The 19,644-nt window shown below is 46.5% G+C and overlaps 1 protein-coding gene across 1 annotated transcript in view; it reads right to left on the bottom strand.

The window, feature by feature from the left end:
* Positions 1-6,415, bottom strand: part of LOC140215814 (uncharacterized) — a 45,838-nt gene extending 39,423 nt beyond the window's left edge. The window contains exon 1 of the mRNA XM_072286107.1: positions 6,382-6,415. Coding sequence (XP_072142208.1) covers positions 6,382-6,415 — 34 coding nt within the window. The remainder of the gene's footprint in view (positions 1-6,381) is intronic.
* Between the last annotated feature and the right edge of the window lie 13,229 nt (positions 6,416-19,644).

Genomic DNA, 19,644 nt, shown 5'->3' with positions numbered 1-19,644 from the left:
GTTGAAGAAAGGATGTCTCGTAGTTTTTCGTGATCAAATCGACTTGGCGGAGATATGTAGGCGCCCACAAAAGTAAAGGTCAAATTCTTTTTCCTTACGTTTAGGCATATATATTGATTGTTGTCATTAGGTGGTACAGGCTTATGAATGTAGGTGAGTTCTCGGAGAATAAATATCAAAACCTTACTGTTTTCACCAACAGTTGACGACATAAACGATTCATAGCCAGAAAGTTTGATCGTGTTCGATAAGTTCGGCTCGCAAATGGTGATAATGGGAAATATATTGGCATACACGAAGCGACGGAAATCCTAAATGCGCGCTCTGAGTCTGCGGGCATTCCACTGAAAAATAGCTGCTTAATTGTCGGACCTCATCCCTAAAAGACAGTGGCTGGGGAGCCATGATCTACTCAAGGGTTGCCAGCACCGGACTCAGAGCGTCCATTATACTTGTAGCGTACTTCTGGCAGGTGGTGCGTGCATAAGGTTTAGCAACACGCGAGTGACATTCATCAAAGGCCTAATAAGAGCTATCACTTGCCCATCTGTTTTCCCCCACTCCTCGGATACAGCACCTTGCTGTACTGGGGGCGGCTTCTTCTGCGGCTCTTCTGCCGGTCGTGTACGCAAAAGTGGCAGCCATTCCTTTGTAAAGAGAGATCTGGCAGTTTTGTCCCGTCTCCGTCTTCGCCGTACTTTCACAGCGGCCTCTTTGTGGGTAGAGCTGTCTCTCACTATTTGTTTAAGAATGGTGATCTCTTTCTTGATCTGGCGACATTCTTTGGAAGAGGCGCAGTGATCACCCTAACAGTTCGGACACTTCAACGTGGTTGCGCTGCAGTTGTCTTCTGAGTGAGGAACGGCGCATCGAGGGCACACGGCGGAATTTCTGCAAAAACCCCTGACATGGCCAATCTTCTGACAATTGAAGCATTGCATTGGTCTTGGAGTAAATGGTCGAACCTGGTGGCGAAAGTGGCCAACCTTCACGTAGGATGGAAGACAGTCGCCTTTGAACGTTATCCTCACACAACGTGTGTTGCCGAGGCGACCAACATGCACAATGACGTTCTTTTCACTTGCTGGTTTTATGAGAACTGGGAGGTCTGTGTTAGGTATTTCATTGTCAATGTCATAGATGACTCCTGTTATTGTGGCCCAATTCGATGGCACGCTGGAGCGGACCTTGATGTTTCCCAGCTGCGTTAAATGTTGTAGTATGTTCAGCGCGCTCGGGTTCATCACATCGATTGCCAGGACGTTTCGCCTAGTGTTTATCCTGACATCCTTGATCTCGTTCGGCACGATGTTTTCTAGATATACGGAGAGTGCTTGCCTGTTGAGGACGCACAGGTTGTCAGTATATAGCGTCCTGTGGCACAAGCAGGATGGAGTGAGGCCATCGTTGAGGCGCTGTTTTCACGGTGTTCGAGCTGGTTGCCGAAGATGCGGTGAGAATTCTTCGTTTCGCCTTGCGGTACTGGACAAGCCGAAAGCTGTCTTCCGAGGGCTCGTCACCTGATGCAGAGTACAGCTCTGTGTCCTCGCTATCACTCGACGTATTTCCTCGCTTCCTCGAACCGATGTCCGCGGGTGAACGGGAGGGTCCTCGGGTTGTTGTAGATCCATCTCCGCGATGGAGGGGGCGATAGACCCCACAAGTGCAGTGAGAAGTCCGGAAAAGCACAGAGACGGGCGAGATGTGTACCGCAAGAGAAGCACTTCAGACTTTCTGCAGGAGTCAATGATATGCCGCTTGGCACTGCCCTCGTGGCTGATCACTTGAAGAAAAAGAAATGAAATAAATTTTAAGAAAGTTCTTCGAGTGGCATCAAGTAAATTCTGGAATATTCAACAATAATTTGTGTGTTAAAGGACCAGTGCAAATCGCTACTGGTTTCCATTATTTTGCTTCCATATTTGTTAAAGCGAGTTGCATATTCTGCCGTAGTTTATCGCACAATTAGTCTAACTAAATAAACTTAGGCTTTCAAGTGTCCATTTTCTTAGATAAATACTTTACGCCTACGTGGATGCCGCAGAATTTGGCAGCATTGGTGAGAGGGATGTGAAAAAGAAAAGAGAACGAAAGAAAGAAAATAGAAAAGAGAATAATGACTAATAAAGAGGAAACGAAAGAAGAGAAAGAGAAGAGGCAAAGAGAAAAGGCGAATGATAAGAGGAGGAAGAGTGAGCTTTCGCCATTCACCTCTTAAGAGAGATGGTAAGAGAACCTGTAACTTTTGGGAAGAGTATGCCACATAATGCTCCGTAAGAGTAAGCATACGTCTAGGAATACCGCAGAGCAGGGGAAGAGGCAGAAAAGTATAACCTGTCTTCCGTGTATTGTTTTTCGCAAAGACTGAAAAAAGATAGCAAGAAAACACAGGGTTGACGTTGTGTTTGGTGCACGCAACAAGTTAGAGTGTGTGCAACTGCACAACAAAAAGTGTATAAAGACAGCACATACAATTTGCGCACAATTAGCCCCGTCGCGCTGTTTACTACCTGCCGGAAAACTGTTGTGTACGACATTTCTATGACATGTGGCGCCGAATATACAGTGTATACGGGTGAATGCGTCAATAAGCGCCTGAGGCAACGCACAAATTTATATAAATGAACACCAACTTCCAATTTGTATCGGTGTTGTTTGTCGATACTGCGGCTGCTTCCCAAGGTTGGACGAAACCAGGATTCTCCTTAATCACGCAGATCAACTAGCACGTGAAATCGTCGAGGTGTTTTACATAGAATACAACAAGAACACCTGCGTGGGCCAACCTTCTGTGACGTTGCACTATTATGAAATCGATTTCCTGAAGCCTGCTTATTGCAGTGGCAGATATTTTTGGTCTCGTGATCTTTTCTTCGTCCGCATGCTGACAAGCTAGTCGTTTGGCATACGCGGGTATTGGGCTTTTTATACAGGGGACGTCCCACGTGTTTTGTGCCACGTAGCTCGTAGGGAGCACATGCACCCATTTCCTCCCGCGCATTCAAGTACAGGCACGTACAGCGTGCAGCGGTGGCGTAGAGGTAGAACACCCGCCTCGCTTGCAAGAGGTCCGTGGTTCGAATCCCGGTGCCGCGCCATTTTCCACCGGATTTAAAAAAAAAAATCCGCGTGTTGATAAAATCGCATAAACAGGCCTGAAGTGTGGCCTGATGCCGGTGACCAGAAGCGCTAACGCACTCCCTCACCAGAGCAGGATTGGCCACCCTGGTGCAGTACTTGGCCACAACCTCCTATATGAACACAACAATCAAACCCCGGCCCTCAGTCCCCAGCAGCTGCGAAGCAACTGACCACGGCGGCGGTCAGACCTGCGACACTGCAGAGGGTGCTAAGAATCCCTGGCTCCGGACAGGCCGCCATTGGAATATGAACCTGGCAACGTTTAACGCTAGAACGTTATCTAGTGAGGCGAGTCTAGCAGTGCTATTGGAAGAATTAGAGGGCAGTAAATGGGATATAATAGGGCTCAGTGAAGTTAGGAGGCCAAAAGAAGCATATACAGTACAGTGCTAAAGAGCGAGCACGTCCTGTGCTACCGGGGCTTAGCAGAGAGAAGAGAAAGGAGTTGGATTCCTGATTAATAATAACATAGCTGGTAGCATACAGGAATTCTATAGCATTAACGAGAGGGTGGCATGTCTTGTTGTGAAACTTAATAAGAGGTACAAAATGAAGGTTGTACAGGTCTACGCCCCTACATCCAGTCATGATGACAAGGAAGTCGAAAGCTTCTATGAAGACGTGGAATCGGCGATGGGTAAAGTCAAAACAAAATACAGTATACTGATGGGCGACTTCAATGCCAAGGTAGGCAAGAAGCAGGCTGGAGACAAGGCAGTGGGGGAATATGGCATAGGCACTAGGAATAGCAGGGGAGAGTTATTAATAGATTTTGCGGAACAGAATAATATGCGGATAATGAATACCTTCTTCCGCAAGCGAGATAGCCGAAAGTGGACGTGGAGGAGCCCGAACGGCGAGACTAGAAATGAAATAGACTTCATACTCTGCGCTAACCCTGGCATCATACAAGATGTGGACGTGCTCAGCAAGGTGCGCTGCAGTGACCATAGGATGGTAAGAACTCGAATTAGCCTAGACCTGAGGAGGGAACGGAAGCAACTGGTACATAAGAAGTCGATCAATGAGTTAGCGGTAAGAGGGAAAATACAGGAATTCCAGATCAAGCTACAGAACAGGTATTCGGCTTTGACTCAGGAAGAGGACCTTAGTGTTGAAGCAATGAACGACAATCTTGTGGGCATCATTAAGAAGTGTGCAATAGAAGTCGGTGGTAACTCCGTTAGACAGGATACCAGTAAGCTATCGCAGGAGACGAAAGATCTGATCAAGAAACGCCAATGTATGAAAGCCTCTAACCCTACAGCTAGAATAGAACTGGAAGAACTTTCGAAGTTAATCAACAAGCGTAAGACAGCTGACATAAGGAAATATAATATGGATAGAATTGAATATGCTCTCAGGAACGGAGGAAGCCTAAAAGCATTGAAGAAGAAACTAGGAATGTCGTTTGCCGGCACTTTATTAATGTTATTCCTATCCTATCCTAGGAATGGGCAAGAATCAGATGTATGCGCTAAGAGACAAACCCGGCAATATCATTACTAATATGGATGAGATAGTTCAGGTGGCTGAGGAGTTCTACAGAGATTTATACAATACCAGTCGCACCCACGACGATAATGGAAGAGAGAATAGTCTAGAGGAATTCGAAATCCCACAGGTAACACCGGAAGAAGTAAAGAAAGCCTTGGGAGCTATGCAAAGGGGGAAGGCAGCTGGGGAGGATCAGGTAACAGCAGATTTGTTGAAGAATGGTGGGCAGATTGTTCTAGAGAAACTGGCCACCCTGTATACGCAATGCCTCAGGACTTCGACCGTACCGGAATCTTGGAAAAACGCTAACATAATCCTAATCCATAAGAAAGGGGACGCCAAAGACTTGAAAAATTATAGACCGATCAGTTTACTGTCCGTTGCCTACAAATTATTTACTAAGGTAATTGCAAATAGAATCAGGAACACCTTAGACTTCCGTCAACCAAAGGACCAGGCAGGATTCCATAAAGGCTACTCAACAATAGACCATATTCACATTATCAATCAAGTGATAGGGAAATGTGCAGAATATAACCAACCCTTATATATATAGCTTTCATTGATTACGAGAAAGCGTTTGATTCAGTCGATACCTCAGCAGTCATGGAGGCATTACGGATTCAGGGTGTAGACGAGCCGTATGTAAAATTATTGAAAGATATCTATAGCGGCTCCACAGCCACCGTAGTCCTCCATAAAGAAAGCAAACAAAATCCCAATAAAGAAAGGTGTCAGGCAGGGAGATACGATCTCTCCGATGCTATTCACAGCGTGTTTACAGGAGGTATTCAGAGACCTGGATAGGGAAGAATTGGGGATATGAGTTAATGGAGAATACCTTAGTAACTTGCGATTCGCTGATGATATTGCCTTGCTTAGTAACTTAGGGGACCAACTGCAATGCATGCTCACTGACCTGGAGAGGCAAAGCCGAAGGGTGAGCCTAAAAATTAATCTGCAGAAAACTAAAGTAATGTTTAACAGTCTCGGAAGGGAACAGCAGTTTACAATAGGTAGTGAGGCACTGGAAGTGGTAAGGGAATACATCTACTTAGGACAGGTAGTGACTGCAGATCCGGATCATGAGACTGAAATAATCAGAAGAATAAGAATGGGCTGGGGTGCGTTTGGCAGGCATTCTCAGATCATGAACAGCAGGTTGTCATTATCCCTCAAGAGAAAAGTTTATAACAGCTGTGTCTTACCAGTACTCACGTACGGGGCAGAAACCTGGAGGCTTACGAAAAGGGTTCTACTTAAATTGAGGACGACGCAACGAGCTATGGAAAGAAGAATGATAGGTGTAACGCTAAGGGATAAGAAAAGAGCAGATTGGGTGAGGGAACAAACGCGAGTTAATGATATCTTAGTTGAAATCAAGAAAAAGAAATGGGCATGGGCAGGACACGTAATGTGGAGGGAAGATAACTGATGGTCATTAAGAGTTACGGAATGGATTCCAAGGGATGGAAAGCGTAGCAGAGGGCGGCAGAAAGTTAGGTGGGCGGATGAGATTAAGAAGTTTGCAGGGACAACATGGCCACAATTAGTACATGACCGGGGTAGTTGGAGAAGTATGGGAGAGGCCTTTGCCCTGCAGTGGGCATAACCAGGCTGATGATGATGATGACGTACAGCATAGCAGAAAGAGTGATCGGAAATTTTTCATGATGACCTACAATTTTCCGATTGAGAAAAAATATAGTCGGACTTGCTCCAAGCGACGGCAAATGACATTACCTTGGTTCTGTCCAACCACGTGGTACTCGGACATTGCGATAGAAATTATATGGACACCCCAAGCGCATTTCTGCCGTCGCCGTGAGGTTTTGTATAAAGTCCAAGGGCGATTACACCGTCGCCGCGCGCCTACGTTGGACGTGCGAATGAAAGCTTGCGAGGGGAGTTGACGATCGCGGCTCAATGTCGGCCGCGCGAAAGAAATGAAAGCGGGGAGGAAGCGCGCCGTCTTCCGTAGCGCGCGAGGCACCCATCGTTGTCAGGCGCCGGGGTACAGAGGAAGGGGCGGCGTTCTGCTCCACCTGCGCGTGTGGCGGCTGTGCGCGGCCGTATATTGAGAGCGATCTGCGTGGTTGGGGGCGGCTGGTAGCTTTGTGCGTGCTGTGTATTCTCGGCGCTCACTTTGTGTTGATGCGATAGACAACACGAATGTCACTTCGCTCGCTGCTGCTCCTGCGGTTCCTCACGCCACCGTTCTGACAGCGAGTTCATGCGGTCACCGGGTGAGATGTGTTGATGTGTGCTTGTGCGCGCTGTTGTGACTTCGGGGTGGAAGACGAAAGACGCACTCATTCCGTAGACGAAGAAGAAACGAAAACATTTATACGATATTTACAGATAGTGGATGATAGCGTACAGGTAGCAGTAGGAGCGCATCAGACCGACTGGGCGGCTGCAAGCGACTCTCTGTCCTCACAATAAGCCGGTTCTCCCTTAAATCCCTTCGGCGACCCCTCGTCGGTAGGAACCGGTTTGGGCGAGTTCTCGTCGACAGGAACCAGGCGGGGCAGGGTGATGACCTGCCCGATTCTTGATTCGTCTCGGAGATGGCAGGGCGCCGCGGAGATGGCTGGGCGCTCCTTGAAGTCACCTCCCGTGTCGAATTCTTGATTCGTCGCGGAGAAAGGGAACTCTCGTCGCCTCGTGGTCGCCTAGTGGTCGCCACGTGGTGCTCGTAGTATGGCACAACAGCGCGTGACAGCGTGCTTGTTAATTTAGTTAGTATGACTGTTTACGAGTTCATACGGCCGATAAAACTACTTTCCTTAGTAGAGTAGTTTGCTGGGCCAGTTGGTGCATGGTGAACGTATAATGGTTTCCAGCAAGTACGGACGCGAGCACAAGTAGAAACGGACAGAACAACGCTGGACTTACAACTGAAGTGTATTGTGAAAACATTCCACAAATCTCCGCCACGCATGCGTATACACCCAAGAACAATAACAAGGTTTGTAGTCAATTATCAACAAAAGTTATACACGTACACAAAAGCGAAGTCAACCTTCCCGTCAAAGGCAACAACACGTGGATTAGCATGATAAATTTAGAAATTAAAGTTCTTTATCATTGATATGAACCGCAGGTTCACTCACACATGTATGCGCGCCCAACTTTTTCATGCGGAACGCTTCGCTAATTTCTCTTTCCAGTTTACTGCGCTCTCTCCCCACTATCGATACACTCTCAAAAACTGGTCGGCATTCGTGCTTTTTCCAATGCAATGGCAAGTTCCCTGCTGTACCTGTAGGTAGCAAATAGCGATGCTCACGCATGCGGTCATTAATGCAACGACCTGTCTGGCCGATATAGGACAGTCCGCATGAGAGAGGTATGCGATGCACAACCGAAGATGCATAGTCTTTGTGAAAAAAAGTGGTGTGCTTTTTTCCACAGCCACTAGTCGCATCTTTCTTCTCTCCTGTGATGCTTTTGCACAACCTAACCAGTTTGCTCGGCGCCGAAAACACTAGTGTGGCGCCATTCCTAGTGGCCACCCTCTTAAGATTATGAGACAAGCCATGCAAATACGGCATCACTACGACTTCTTTTTTTTTTCGTGAGGATTCATTGTCGTCCGTGGTTTCTTTACTTTCCTTACTTCATATAGCTGTCCATATGGCAATCGATGCTTCGCCTTTCGGGCGAAACTGCGGCTTTTTCTTTAAATATTGGCACAAATTACGTGGGAAACCCTGTATACGTCAGTTTCTAATAAAACATGTTCAGTCCATAGTAAGCACTCGACCTGTGTTCTTCTGCCGTATTTTTCCTTTTGCACTTTTTCTAACAGTGTTCTACTTAGTCCTGCGTCAGAGCAACGCCAGTGCATTTCATCCCAAGTTTGGAAGGGATATCTCCAAAGTGATGGTAGTATCAAAATTCTCGCTAAACTCGCGGACAACTTTCTGTGGCAATGAACGGAAACCTACGGGGGCGGAGCTTCTGCAGAAGTGTTACGGCGCCAAGTAGTCCGCCAGCGTATGACAGCGCTTTTGGTTGCTCGAAACAGACGCTGAATCGACGCAGCTTCCACGTGCGACGGTTTCGCGGAAGGAAACAGCCGCAAAATAAGTAAACTTTTACACTAAGTGGTGTTTTTATCTTATTTAAATGTTGCTAATAAGATGTTTATGTTTTCTTTTCCCCTACTTAAACTAACGTGAATGAAAACACGGGACTCTTTTCAGAAGCGCTCTCACTTGTGGGCGCTTTGCCTCCGTAGCTTGCCCTTCATTGCCACAGAAAGTTGTCCGCGAGTTTATGTGCAAAGCCGGCCGCTTTCAGAGCACGTAAACTTCCGTCATGACGCAGAAAGTGGTGACGTGTATAGAGCAGAGCATCAGACCGTTTTTGGCACTCGCTCCGTGTCGGTCGATATGCCCGATGTGGCAGCACAGCTCTCGGCAAAATCGAACGGAGGCGTGGTCGCCGTCTACGTCGCGACGCATGCATCTTCTGTAAAGCGAAACCGAAACTGCTTTGTAAAAAGACTATCGAATTATTTAGGGTGCTCTGGTGCTTGCCATATATATTCTAGGGTTTCGATGTCGAAGACCTTTATTTAACGCATAAAAAAGAGAACATACATTAATGACAAGTTCAAAGTGTCACGAGAGTATTACATTAAATAAAGAAACTGAATGCATGCATTTGATCTTCCCTAATGACCCATACCCACTGTACGTCAAGAATTGGGCGACAGTGAAAGTAAATTGTAGGGGTAATTACAGCAGAGGGAAGGAAGAATAGAAAAAGTTAAGTTGGCCTCGAATAAAACAGAAAATTTTGTTGTTCCTTTCAGCCGTGCTTGAGCACATCGTGGGCTTAGTGCAGCTGAGCGCACGCAGCCGCATCGGCAGCACGAGACAGGATTCGAGATTATGGCGAGCCGCAACAAGAACAAGCCCCGGCTGTCGCAGCGCGCCAAGCAGGAGCGTCGCAAGGACATGAGTGAGATCCAGGAGAAAATGTTCTCCGTCGTTGTTCCGGTGATCGCCACCTTCGCCATGCTCGTGGTGCTCATCATCTACGTGAAGACGAGGCCTCGCACCACCGACTTCTGAGCCCAATGAGCGCCTTGCCACCTCGAGGTTCGACGGCGCTGCGCACGTGGACGCTGGAAGACCGCGGTGGACATGCGTCCCGCTAAATCTACAACCACGATTGTGTATGCGCAAACGTTGAACCACCGACCCAGAAACGACACCGTCCTACGGCAGCGCCTCCTGCTTTTGAAATAAACGCTGGTTCTCGCCGTGCTGCTGTATAGCGTGCGCACACACTGCAGTCGATCAGGCAGCGAGGTTTGAGATGGCGTCCGCTTGGCGTATGCAGTCACACTCCTCAATAACAGCGGTCGTTCAGCTCTCTCGTGCCGAAAACAGGCGACGTAAGGGATTTCGAGGGCAGGTCGCCTCGCTGCCGGCTCCAAGTCGGTCGGTTTGCCGTTGAGATGTCTCGTGCCCGCTATCTGGAGGATCGACCGCCAAGAGAAAGATATTTAGTCGTATCTACAAAATAAAACCAACGAGAAACTTTGATAAGATGGAAAGTTTCTCGCTATCCTGTGTTGTTGTCGAGAAAGGAATGGGCGAGACGCTTTGGAAAACCTAACGTTTAATTAATTACGTGTGACACTATAGACTTGTGCCGTTAGCCTGCAAATGAACTAGGCGGGCCGTAAATAAAGCAACACACTTCGGATGACAAACATGACCAACGTTTGGCCGCCGCGGTCGAGGAGAGCTCAACCACGACGGTGCCTCGGCAAACAAGTACCTCGTCCTTGCAGTATACGCGACTCGTGCCACGTGGAAGGCACTTGGTCGTCCGAGGCTGCGTCTGCTGCACCATGCACTCGCGAATTAGCAGCTGCAAACAGTTGTATAAGGTACTACCTACTATTCGCGTAACATAGATTCCCACAGTGAGTGGGATTTCTTTTTGATGGTTAAGGCGTCCGGAAACCGGCAGCAGCCTGAACGACACGGATCTGGCAGTATAGGTATAATCGCTATCGTGCAGTATGGGTTGAGAAAGAGTTTGCGCGGAAGGAGCCGCAGGGGAATAACCCATAGTTCGGGTTGTGCAGGGGGCGAAAGCTCGATGAACGCCTGTTTCAAAGGCACAAATTTCATTTCATTTCATTTTATTACCTTAAAGACCCACTAGGGGTATTACATAAGGGGTGGGTACATTTATTTTGGTGAGCAAGTGTTAACACAACGAAACATGATTGGTAACATTATTGGCAAAGTTGGATGAGCACGTGATGGCTGCGATGTCGTTGGGTAGGTCGTTCCAGTCTGCTGCAGTACAAGAAAAAAATGATGCGGCAAAGGTGGCAGTTCGGGCACGAGGTCGGGAAACTTGAAGCGGATGACGAGTGCGATGAGATATGCGGGCTGGAGGGACGATGTAGGGTGCGCGGCCTAGTGAACTATGGAAAAATTTATGAAACAAGCAAAGGCTGGCAATGCAGCGACGAAGTGATAAGGGCAATAAGTCAGATTCAGCTTTCAAAGCTGACACACTGATGTCGTAAGAATATGATGAATGGATGGATCTGGCTGCTCTGTTTTGGACTGATTCGAGTGCATTTATAAGGCAAGCTTGGTGCGGGTTCCAAATGGGTGAAGCATATTCTAATTTTGGTCTGGCAAGGGATTTGTACGCTAATAACTACATACGTTTAGGGGCTTGGCGGAGATGACGTCTTAAACATCCAAGTGTTTTATTAGCGGATGAAATGATGTTCGTAACGTGTGTGCTCCAGGACAAGCCGCCACGCAAGGTAATGCCTAAGTACTTGTATGATAGAACCCGTTGTACAGGGACGTTAGCTATGACGTATGGGAAATGAAGTGCGTTACGGCGACGCGTGAAGGACACGATTTTACATTTTTGAGGGTTAAGTTCCATTAACCAATTGGCACACCATTCCTGAATGCCGTTAAGGTCGCCTTGAAGAGATGTTTGGTCAGAAGCGTTATTAACCTTGCGATAAATTACACAATCATCGGCGAACATGCGAATATCACTAGAGACATGGGTTGGTAAATCGTTAATATAAATTAGAAACAGAAGCGGACCGAGGACAGACCCTTGCGGAACACCTGACGTTACTGGGATAGGATTGGAGTTGCGATTGTTAACGGTCACGTACTGTGAGCGGTTAGTCAAGAATTCTTCTATCCATTTAAAGATATTAGAGGGGAGGTTCAAATATGCAAGTTTTAGTAGTAAGCGTTTGTGAGGAACCTTGTCGAACGCTTTTGCATAGTCCAGAAAAATAGCATCGGTCTGTAGGTTAAAGTCAAGATTAGCATGCAAATCATGAATAAAAATGACCAGCTGTGTTTCGCAAGAGAAGCCTTTTCGAAAACCGTGTTGCGCAGAATGAAAAAAGTTGTGACAATCGAGGAAGCTCATGACATTGGAGTAGATGACGTGTTCCATGAGTTTGCAGGGTACGCTGGCAAGGGAAATGGGACGGTAGTTAAACGGTGAATTTTTTTACCCGATTTGAAGACTGGAACGACCTTACCGCTTTTCCGATCGCGTGGTAGTTGACCTGATAACAGTGACTGTGAAAAAAGTAAGCATAAAAATTGCGCACAAATATCCTTGTTATTTTTCAAAAGCTTTGAGTTAATATTGTCAATACCGGATGAAGATGAAATTTTCATGGTTTCAATTAGGGAAGAAATGCCAGATGACGTGAAGACAACTGGTGGCATAGCATAATTTATCACTGAGGGTGGTGCTGAAAATGATGGCGGTATTTCAGTTTCTTTCGTAAATACGGACGAGAAGGCAGAGTTAAACATAGTAGCGCACTCAGCATCAGTGAAAACTGTGCCTGACTCATCTGTGAGGGTTATTTCTGGTGCGTGATGCGGATTGATAACTTGCCAGAACTTTCTGGGGTTACTAGTTAGCATATTCGGCAAGTCCGAGTGAAAAAAGGTATTCTTGGCATTAGAAATAGCGGCGAGATTGATCTTTCAGCTTCGTGATATTTTACCCAAGCGCTATGCGTCCCCTGAGACTTGGCTGAACGGTAAATACGCTTCTATTTGTTCTCCAAACGTTTCAGTGTTTTAGTAAACCATGTCTTTTGTGAATTAGAGTGAAAACTAATTTGGGGGATGAATCTAAGACTTTCTAGTTTGTCTTTGAACAGTAACCAATTTTCTTGAACACTGCGGGAATGAAAACGTGACGAGAAGACTTGAAAAAACGCGTTAAGTTCATTATTTATGGCGTGATAATTTCCTTTGTCATAAAAACGGATGGTTTTATGGTATTTGCGGCGCCGGTTTGGCGTAAGGAGAAGGTTAGCGTGAATTACTTTGTGGTCGCTTATTTCAGGTAGGTATGTAATGGGCTGAACGCTGTCTGGGTGATTAGTTAATAAGAGATCTAAAATATTTGCACAGTTCTGTGTTACGCGGGTAGGTTCAAGTATTACCTGAGTAAGGTTGAGGTTGTTGCAAATATCTAGGAATTCCCTTGTTTCTCCATTGTTAGCTATAGGTGCAGGCTGGTTATGCCAGTCAATATTTGGAAAATTAAAATCACCGAAGAGGGAGATATGTGAATTAGGATGCCTTGTGGAAAGTTGACATCATCATCATCATCAGCCTGGTTACGCCCACTGCAGGGCAAAGGTCTCTCCCATGCTTCTCCAACAACCCCGGTCATGTACTAATTGCGGCCATGTCGTCCCTGCAAACTTCTTAATCTCATCCGCCCACCTAACTTTCTGCCGCCCCCTGCTACGCTTCCCTTCCCTTGGAATCCAGTCCGTAACCCTTAATGACCATCGGTTATCTTCCCTCCTCATTACATGTCCTGCCCATGCCCATTTCTTGTGGACAGTTGACTTAGTACGTTATGAAGCTGACGGGAAAAATCGTGGCTACTATGTGGTGGCCTATAACAAACGCCTAGTAAAACTGTGTTAGGTGCTGCTTGAAAGACTATTTCATTTTCATTTTCATTTCATTTATTTCAGCATTCTTTTTTTACAGCAGAAAAAGAACACTAGGGCAAGAACAAAAAGCTGCAAAGCAGCAGCTTGACTAGGTCCTTGCCCCTTTTCTTGGCAACAGGCACAGATTGATACATACATTCAGAGTACATATATGCATATACACACACTCATACCAAAAAACTTCCTGTTAATTTGTCAATAAGAGAGAGAGAGAGAGAAAAAGAAAGAAGTGCGCACATATTCACCAATAGAAAAAAAGACAAGTACATTTATAGCATTTTCTTGAAACATTGTTACAACATTCATTTTTCAAAAACATGCCATTGTAACTCATACATATAAGGGTATAATTTAGTACAGCAACATGCTTTCGTACAAAGGATACTCAAGAAATATTAGCAAAATACCGTTATATAAGTCGTTAATCATTGCTCAACCGTTTGCGTCACCGGTTCCACGCAAATGCGCCGTATTCTGAAAGTTGTGCTGTCAACGTTCGCCTAGAAATATCATTTAGGGTTATATCAACACTCTGTAAGGCGTTTAGTAACTTCGGTACGCGATATTCTAATCTAGTAAAGCCATAATTTGTTCTTGAAAATGGCAGTAGCCAAGCATTCTTTTGCCTCATATTGTGCGGTGTGGGGAAAGTTAATTTGCATATATCTAAGAAAAATGTGTTGTTGTATAGAAGACTGTTTTTGCACTTTAAAACAAGGTTTGTTTCGTACGAGTGTTGTACGGGAATCAGATTAAGGGAGCGAAATATTGCAGCTGTATTAGCATCGTAAGAGGCATTCACAATATTGCGAACGGCTTTTTTCTGCAGGAATAGTAGTCTCTGAAGATTCGTTTGGGAAGTGGTTCCCCATACGATATTGCAATAATTTATATCAGGAGCAAGAAGGCTGTTGTAGATTAAAAGTTTAATTTTAGGGGGTAAAACATGTCTGAATTTGCATAGTATGCCACAAGCCCTGGCCAAAGACGTTGAAACTCGGGCGACGTGATCATCCCACAATAAATGCACATTAAAAACTACTCCTAGAGTCTTTACTGTTTTTACAAGCTCTATCCTTTCCGCACCAACCGGTTTCGAGGTCAGATGAATCTTGTATTAGGGAACATGATAAACCTTGGCTGACGGCAATGAGTACGCCCCCTCCTCGTGAATCTCTACGGTCTTTCTGAAAAACTTGAAAGTTTGGTAGATCAGTCAGTATTTCGTTGCCTGTCATGTCATTGCTCAGCCAAGTCTCAGTTAGTATAAGTAGGTTGCTGCTTGATGACGAAACAAGGCTAGAAATAATTTGACGCTTAGGAATAAAACTACGAATGTTAGTGTATATAACGGAGAGCGAGAGGCTAGGTAAAGAAGCGTTCTTGGCATGGTTTCCAGACGGTTCACGATGAGGTGATTGTTAATCTGATTGTGAGGGGCGAGTTACTATTTCCTTGACGGTTTGCGTGGTTTCATCAAACACGTAGCGCTTGGGACCAATATGTAATGTCTTAAAATTCAGTGCAAACTTTGCTGACTTCTTTAGCGCACGCGACTAGGTGCTCTCGCGCATTTCGTATTTTGAGGAAAAAGTCCTCGCCGACGCTGAAGTTAGTTTCCTTAAACTTATGACCCTTCGATAATATGGCGTCTTTATTCTTAGATGAAGTAAACTTGACGATGACTGGACGAGTGTGGTTAGATTTGTAACGCCCAAGGCGATGGGCGCGTTCAATGTTCTCAGGGTTAATTGTTATACCCAAGTTCTGACAGCAATGGTTGATGACTGTTTCCTCAGAGCGTGCAAATTTTTCGGATGGGTTAGTATCGGGAATGCCATAGAATATAATATTATTGCGGCGCGAGCAATTTTCTGCATCCTCAATTCGCGCAATGTCTAAATGTCGAGCAATCCCAGCGCTCTCAGATTTCATTGCTTCGAAATCGGTTTGAAGATCTGAAAAATGCAAAGCAGACACAGCTGCATCTTACAGATGCTCCTTTTGCGTGTGCCTGTGCGTGTTTATGGTTGTGCCATGCGCTACATTATGTCACTAGGTAGGCACCAACCAGCCCAACCGCGGGAAGGTGTCGGTGCTGCGGATGTCACGTAATAGGGGCGGCGAAGAAGGCTGCAAAACTGTGAGTGACGAAACTAGCGTTTGCGTTTTAGTGGGCGAACCTGTGCCCTCAAAAGCAGGCTACACCCAAAGAACAACGATAGCGGCGAACACAGTCGGTGATCGTCGAAAATCTGATCAACGGATCAAGCGCGTCGGCTTGTATGCCGTCATCGAAGGTTCCAGAGAAATGGCTGGTGCCCGCGTGTCTTCCAGAAAGTTCCGCACCATTTGCGTCGCGCCGGCAGCCAGCGTCCGAGAGTAAACAAACTCGACCGCACTCCGCAATGCCGGCATGTCTGGGGACAAACGAATACAACACGCGCTAAGAAACCTCCTCCGTAGTGCCTAGGCAGAGTCATAGGAGCAAAAGCCCCCAGATGTTCTCTCTCGCTCTAACGCGTAGTGCGCGCCGATGGACGTGCCACTGGTGGCGGCCTTGCGCAGAACACACGGGAGAGGAGCCAGCCTCGCGCCGTAGTTTGTTGTGTCGTTGATAGTGCTTCTCTGTCTTATTCGCGTTTTCAGAGCAAAATAGGCAACACCCTTCGCATACGTGGGGTGGCCAAAGCTTCAAGGAATGTCGAAGAAGAATTGTTTGAGGGTGGGGGGCTGAAATACCGGCGAAAACGTGCCGGTGATACGGTTCTAATCTCTCTTCGCAAAGGCTCATCAGCGAGAGCAACGGTAGCAATGGATTGTCGCTTCGGCGGGAAATTTCTTATCATCCTTTCCTTTGTCGGTTCGGTGTTGTTTTCCACTCGATCGTCGTTAGACGCTTACGCGACGAAGTTCGTCTGCAGTGCAGCATGCGGTTTAAAGGCATTTCGCTAAAGTTTGGAATGCCGTTTGCCGCTTATATTGTTTTCCGCTTCTTTTCCGTGTTGGGCTAGCTAGGCAGTACGACTGCACAAACGCATTGTGTTGTATGTTAAAGCTACAGAATTTTGCAAGAACTGAAATTGTTAGTTTTATGTGGCCCGGTAAATCCTCGCACCAGCTGTCGCGCCCTTCATTTATTTATTTATTCAAATACCCTAAAGGCCCGGCAGGCGCTGAAAAGGGGGGGGGGGAAGTATAAGGTCATGTTTTTACATCTATTTTATGCGTGGCTTCGCGCTTGTTTAACTGTTGCTAGTTGCTTCATGCATAACTCTTGTTGATTCTTTTGACCTGCGAGGTTTTCACCCTGCCTCGTTTGTAAAGGGTATAAATCACGCTGTGTCTCATCGGAATGATACCAAGCAAAATTAAGTGCTTCTTTAACAGTTTTCTTCTTTTCGCCCGAGGGCATCTTAGATATTGTGTTTTTTTTGGGGAAATGGTGTGTAGAAAATATGTAGTTCAGGGCGAGAATTGCTAATAGTTGCTGCATATGGTATTTCTGTTGCATTTTTCGCTGAAAAGTTCGCGTCACGTTTGGGAAGTCATCACACCTCGATGCTGTCTGAGCAGACTTAACACGCCGAGTGATTTGTTTGTTTCACAACTTAGTCCCTTCCTCCATGTGAATTTTGTACTCAATTGAATTATTGCTTATTATGCTTACGCCGCAGAGGACTAAACCCGGCCTTGCCGCCAGCGCTCATCTACTTTGACTGGCGCTGCTCTGCCTTTAAATATATCATGTGGCACCTTTCTATAATAACATTGAAAAAAAATGTTCTCAAAGTTAGTCAGACTTTAGCTTTGTAAGTTTCCAAGCAGCTACCTTGGGGAATGTAAAATTGCAAAAACTGCAGCGGGAACGGCAGTTCATCGGCGGTACAGCGCTAACACGCGCTCTTATTAACCCGTGCGTTTGGTGACTTCGTTGACTAGTGTACGCGTTTCCATCAATAAATTCGCAATTACTGTTCTTGAGGCGACTTTAACTGCACTTATTCGGCGATGTCACATGTATTCATCGGCAGAAAAATCACAACGGAATATGCAGACATCGCACCGTGCGGGTTTGTTTAATATAAGTCTGCACTAACGACGGGTGCTTATTATTGAGGTACAGAAGCAGCATTACGGCAAGGGTAGAATTTTAAAAAACACGATCGCGACATCGCATTAGTCAACAAAATGAATCGGCTAGTTCGCATGAGCTCCACCTCATGTAAATGGGGTTCATGGCGTTTTACTGCGGGACGCACCTGGCACGTATGTGGACCATGTTGTCCCAAACACCGGTAACATCGTGTTCATACCCACTCCCACAGACATCAGCGTCTTCCCTACAGCTGTCACCGCAGAAGCAGTCTGGCGCCCGAACAAAGGAGAAATCGCAGCCGCGAACTTCAACCATCCTTGCTGCAAAGGGTTGTCGTCTGCTACTGCTCCCGCGCGTACTGTTGGAAGCGCCCGCTAGGTGGCTATCAGTGGCGCACGAGGCGTTGTTGCGTACTCCAGGGTAGCGTATCGTACTGCTGCCGAGAAGTAGCGACGCCTGCCTATCGAAGCTCGACTGACGTTACTTATTGGGTAGCGTGGCGTTGTCGGCGGGCTGCAGGCATCCGGTAGACCACGGCGACCAAGCAAGGGCGAGACGATTTCTAGTGCGAAACTTGCACGGTTTATTCAAAGGTAGATGAAAGAAAATGAGAAGAGCATGAAGTGTTTAAAAGTACATTTCTGAGCCCCTTAAATAGGTGTAGGAGCCCCGTAAAAAGGAAAATTCGGGTATATGACAACATAAATTTGGGGATGGGCCAGCTTAAAATTTGGGGTTGGGACAACTTGAAATTTTGGGGTGGGCCAACTCAAGTTTGGTAGTGGTCAAGATGAAATTTGGCGGTGGGCCAACTTAAATTTGGGGGTAGGCTTATGAGGCCTCACGAATGACCTCTGAGGACGAATTAATCCGCACGCTTGCTAACAAATATCTCCCAGTCGGCTCACGGCGGTCTCCTGTACATCTCGATTACCAGGGCCAGGCCAATTCCTACCTGGATGCAGAGTGTGGCGTTGAGGAGATTCGTAGGGCTCAATGGACTCAATGGTAGATCCGCACCAGGGCCGGATGGCATCTCCAACAAGGCGTTGCGAAATCTGGATGAAAAATCAATCGCATACCTCACAGAGGACATTAATGAAATTTGGAGGAATGGAACCGTCCCATTACCTTGGAAGACTGCTCTCGCAGTACCCATCCCCAAACCTGGCAAAACACCTAGCGTTGACAACTTGAGGCCCATCTCGCTTACATCCTGTGTGGGTAAGGTAGCGGAGCACGCGGTCCTGAATCGACTCTCCCGGTTCCTGGAGAATAACGACATTTACCCCAATAGTATGACAGGATTCAAACCAGGCCTATCCAGACAAGATACCATGAAATTGATTAAGCATCAAATCATAGACGACTCTAGCGACACTCGAGCCGTTTTGGGACTTGATCTCGAGAAGGCCTTCGACAGCGTTCTACATTCGCATATCCTAGCCTCGATATCTCGGCTCAATCTGGGTGAGAGATTTTATAACTATGTTAGATCGTTCCTCTCGGATAGGAAGGCTACCCTCCGGGTGGCCGATCTCGAATCACAACTGCTGGACCTTGGCGAGTGGGGAACCCCACAGGGGTCAGTCATTTCCCCTTGTTTATTCAATATAGCCATGGTCGACCTAAGCAGAAAGCTTCTCGAGATTGAAGGCATCAAACACACTATGATATAACTATATGGTGCACAGGAGGCAAAAACGGTCAGGTTGAGGGAGCCTTACAGGAGGCAATAGACACTATCGAAACCTATCTCGAACCCACCGGTCTCAGATGCTCCCCCTTGAAGTCGGAACTTTTGCTGTATAGTCCCAAGAAACGTGGTCCAAGGCCCAAGGGATGGATAACGTTAGAAGACAGAGACATTAATCTGTATACAAGA

The sequence above is a fragment of the Dermacentor andersoni genome, chromosome 2, assembly GCF_023375885.2.
Source record: "Dermacentor andersoni chromosome 2, qqDerAnde1_hic_scaffold, whole genome shotgun sequence".
Lineage (NCBI taxonomy): Eukaryota > Metazoa > Arthropoda > Arachnida > Ixodida > Ixodidae > Dermacentor > Dermacentor andersoni.
The sequence above is the reverse complement of the archived record's forward strand: the minus strand, read 5'-3'. Positions and strand labels throughout refer to the sequence as shown.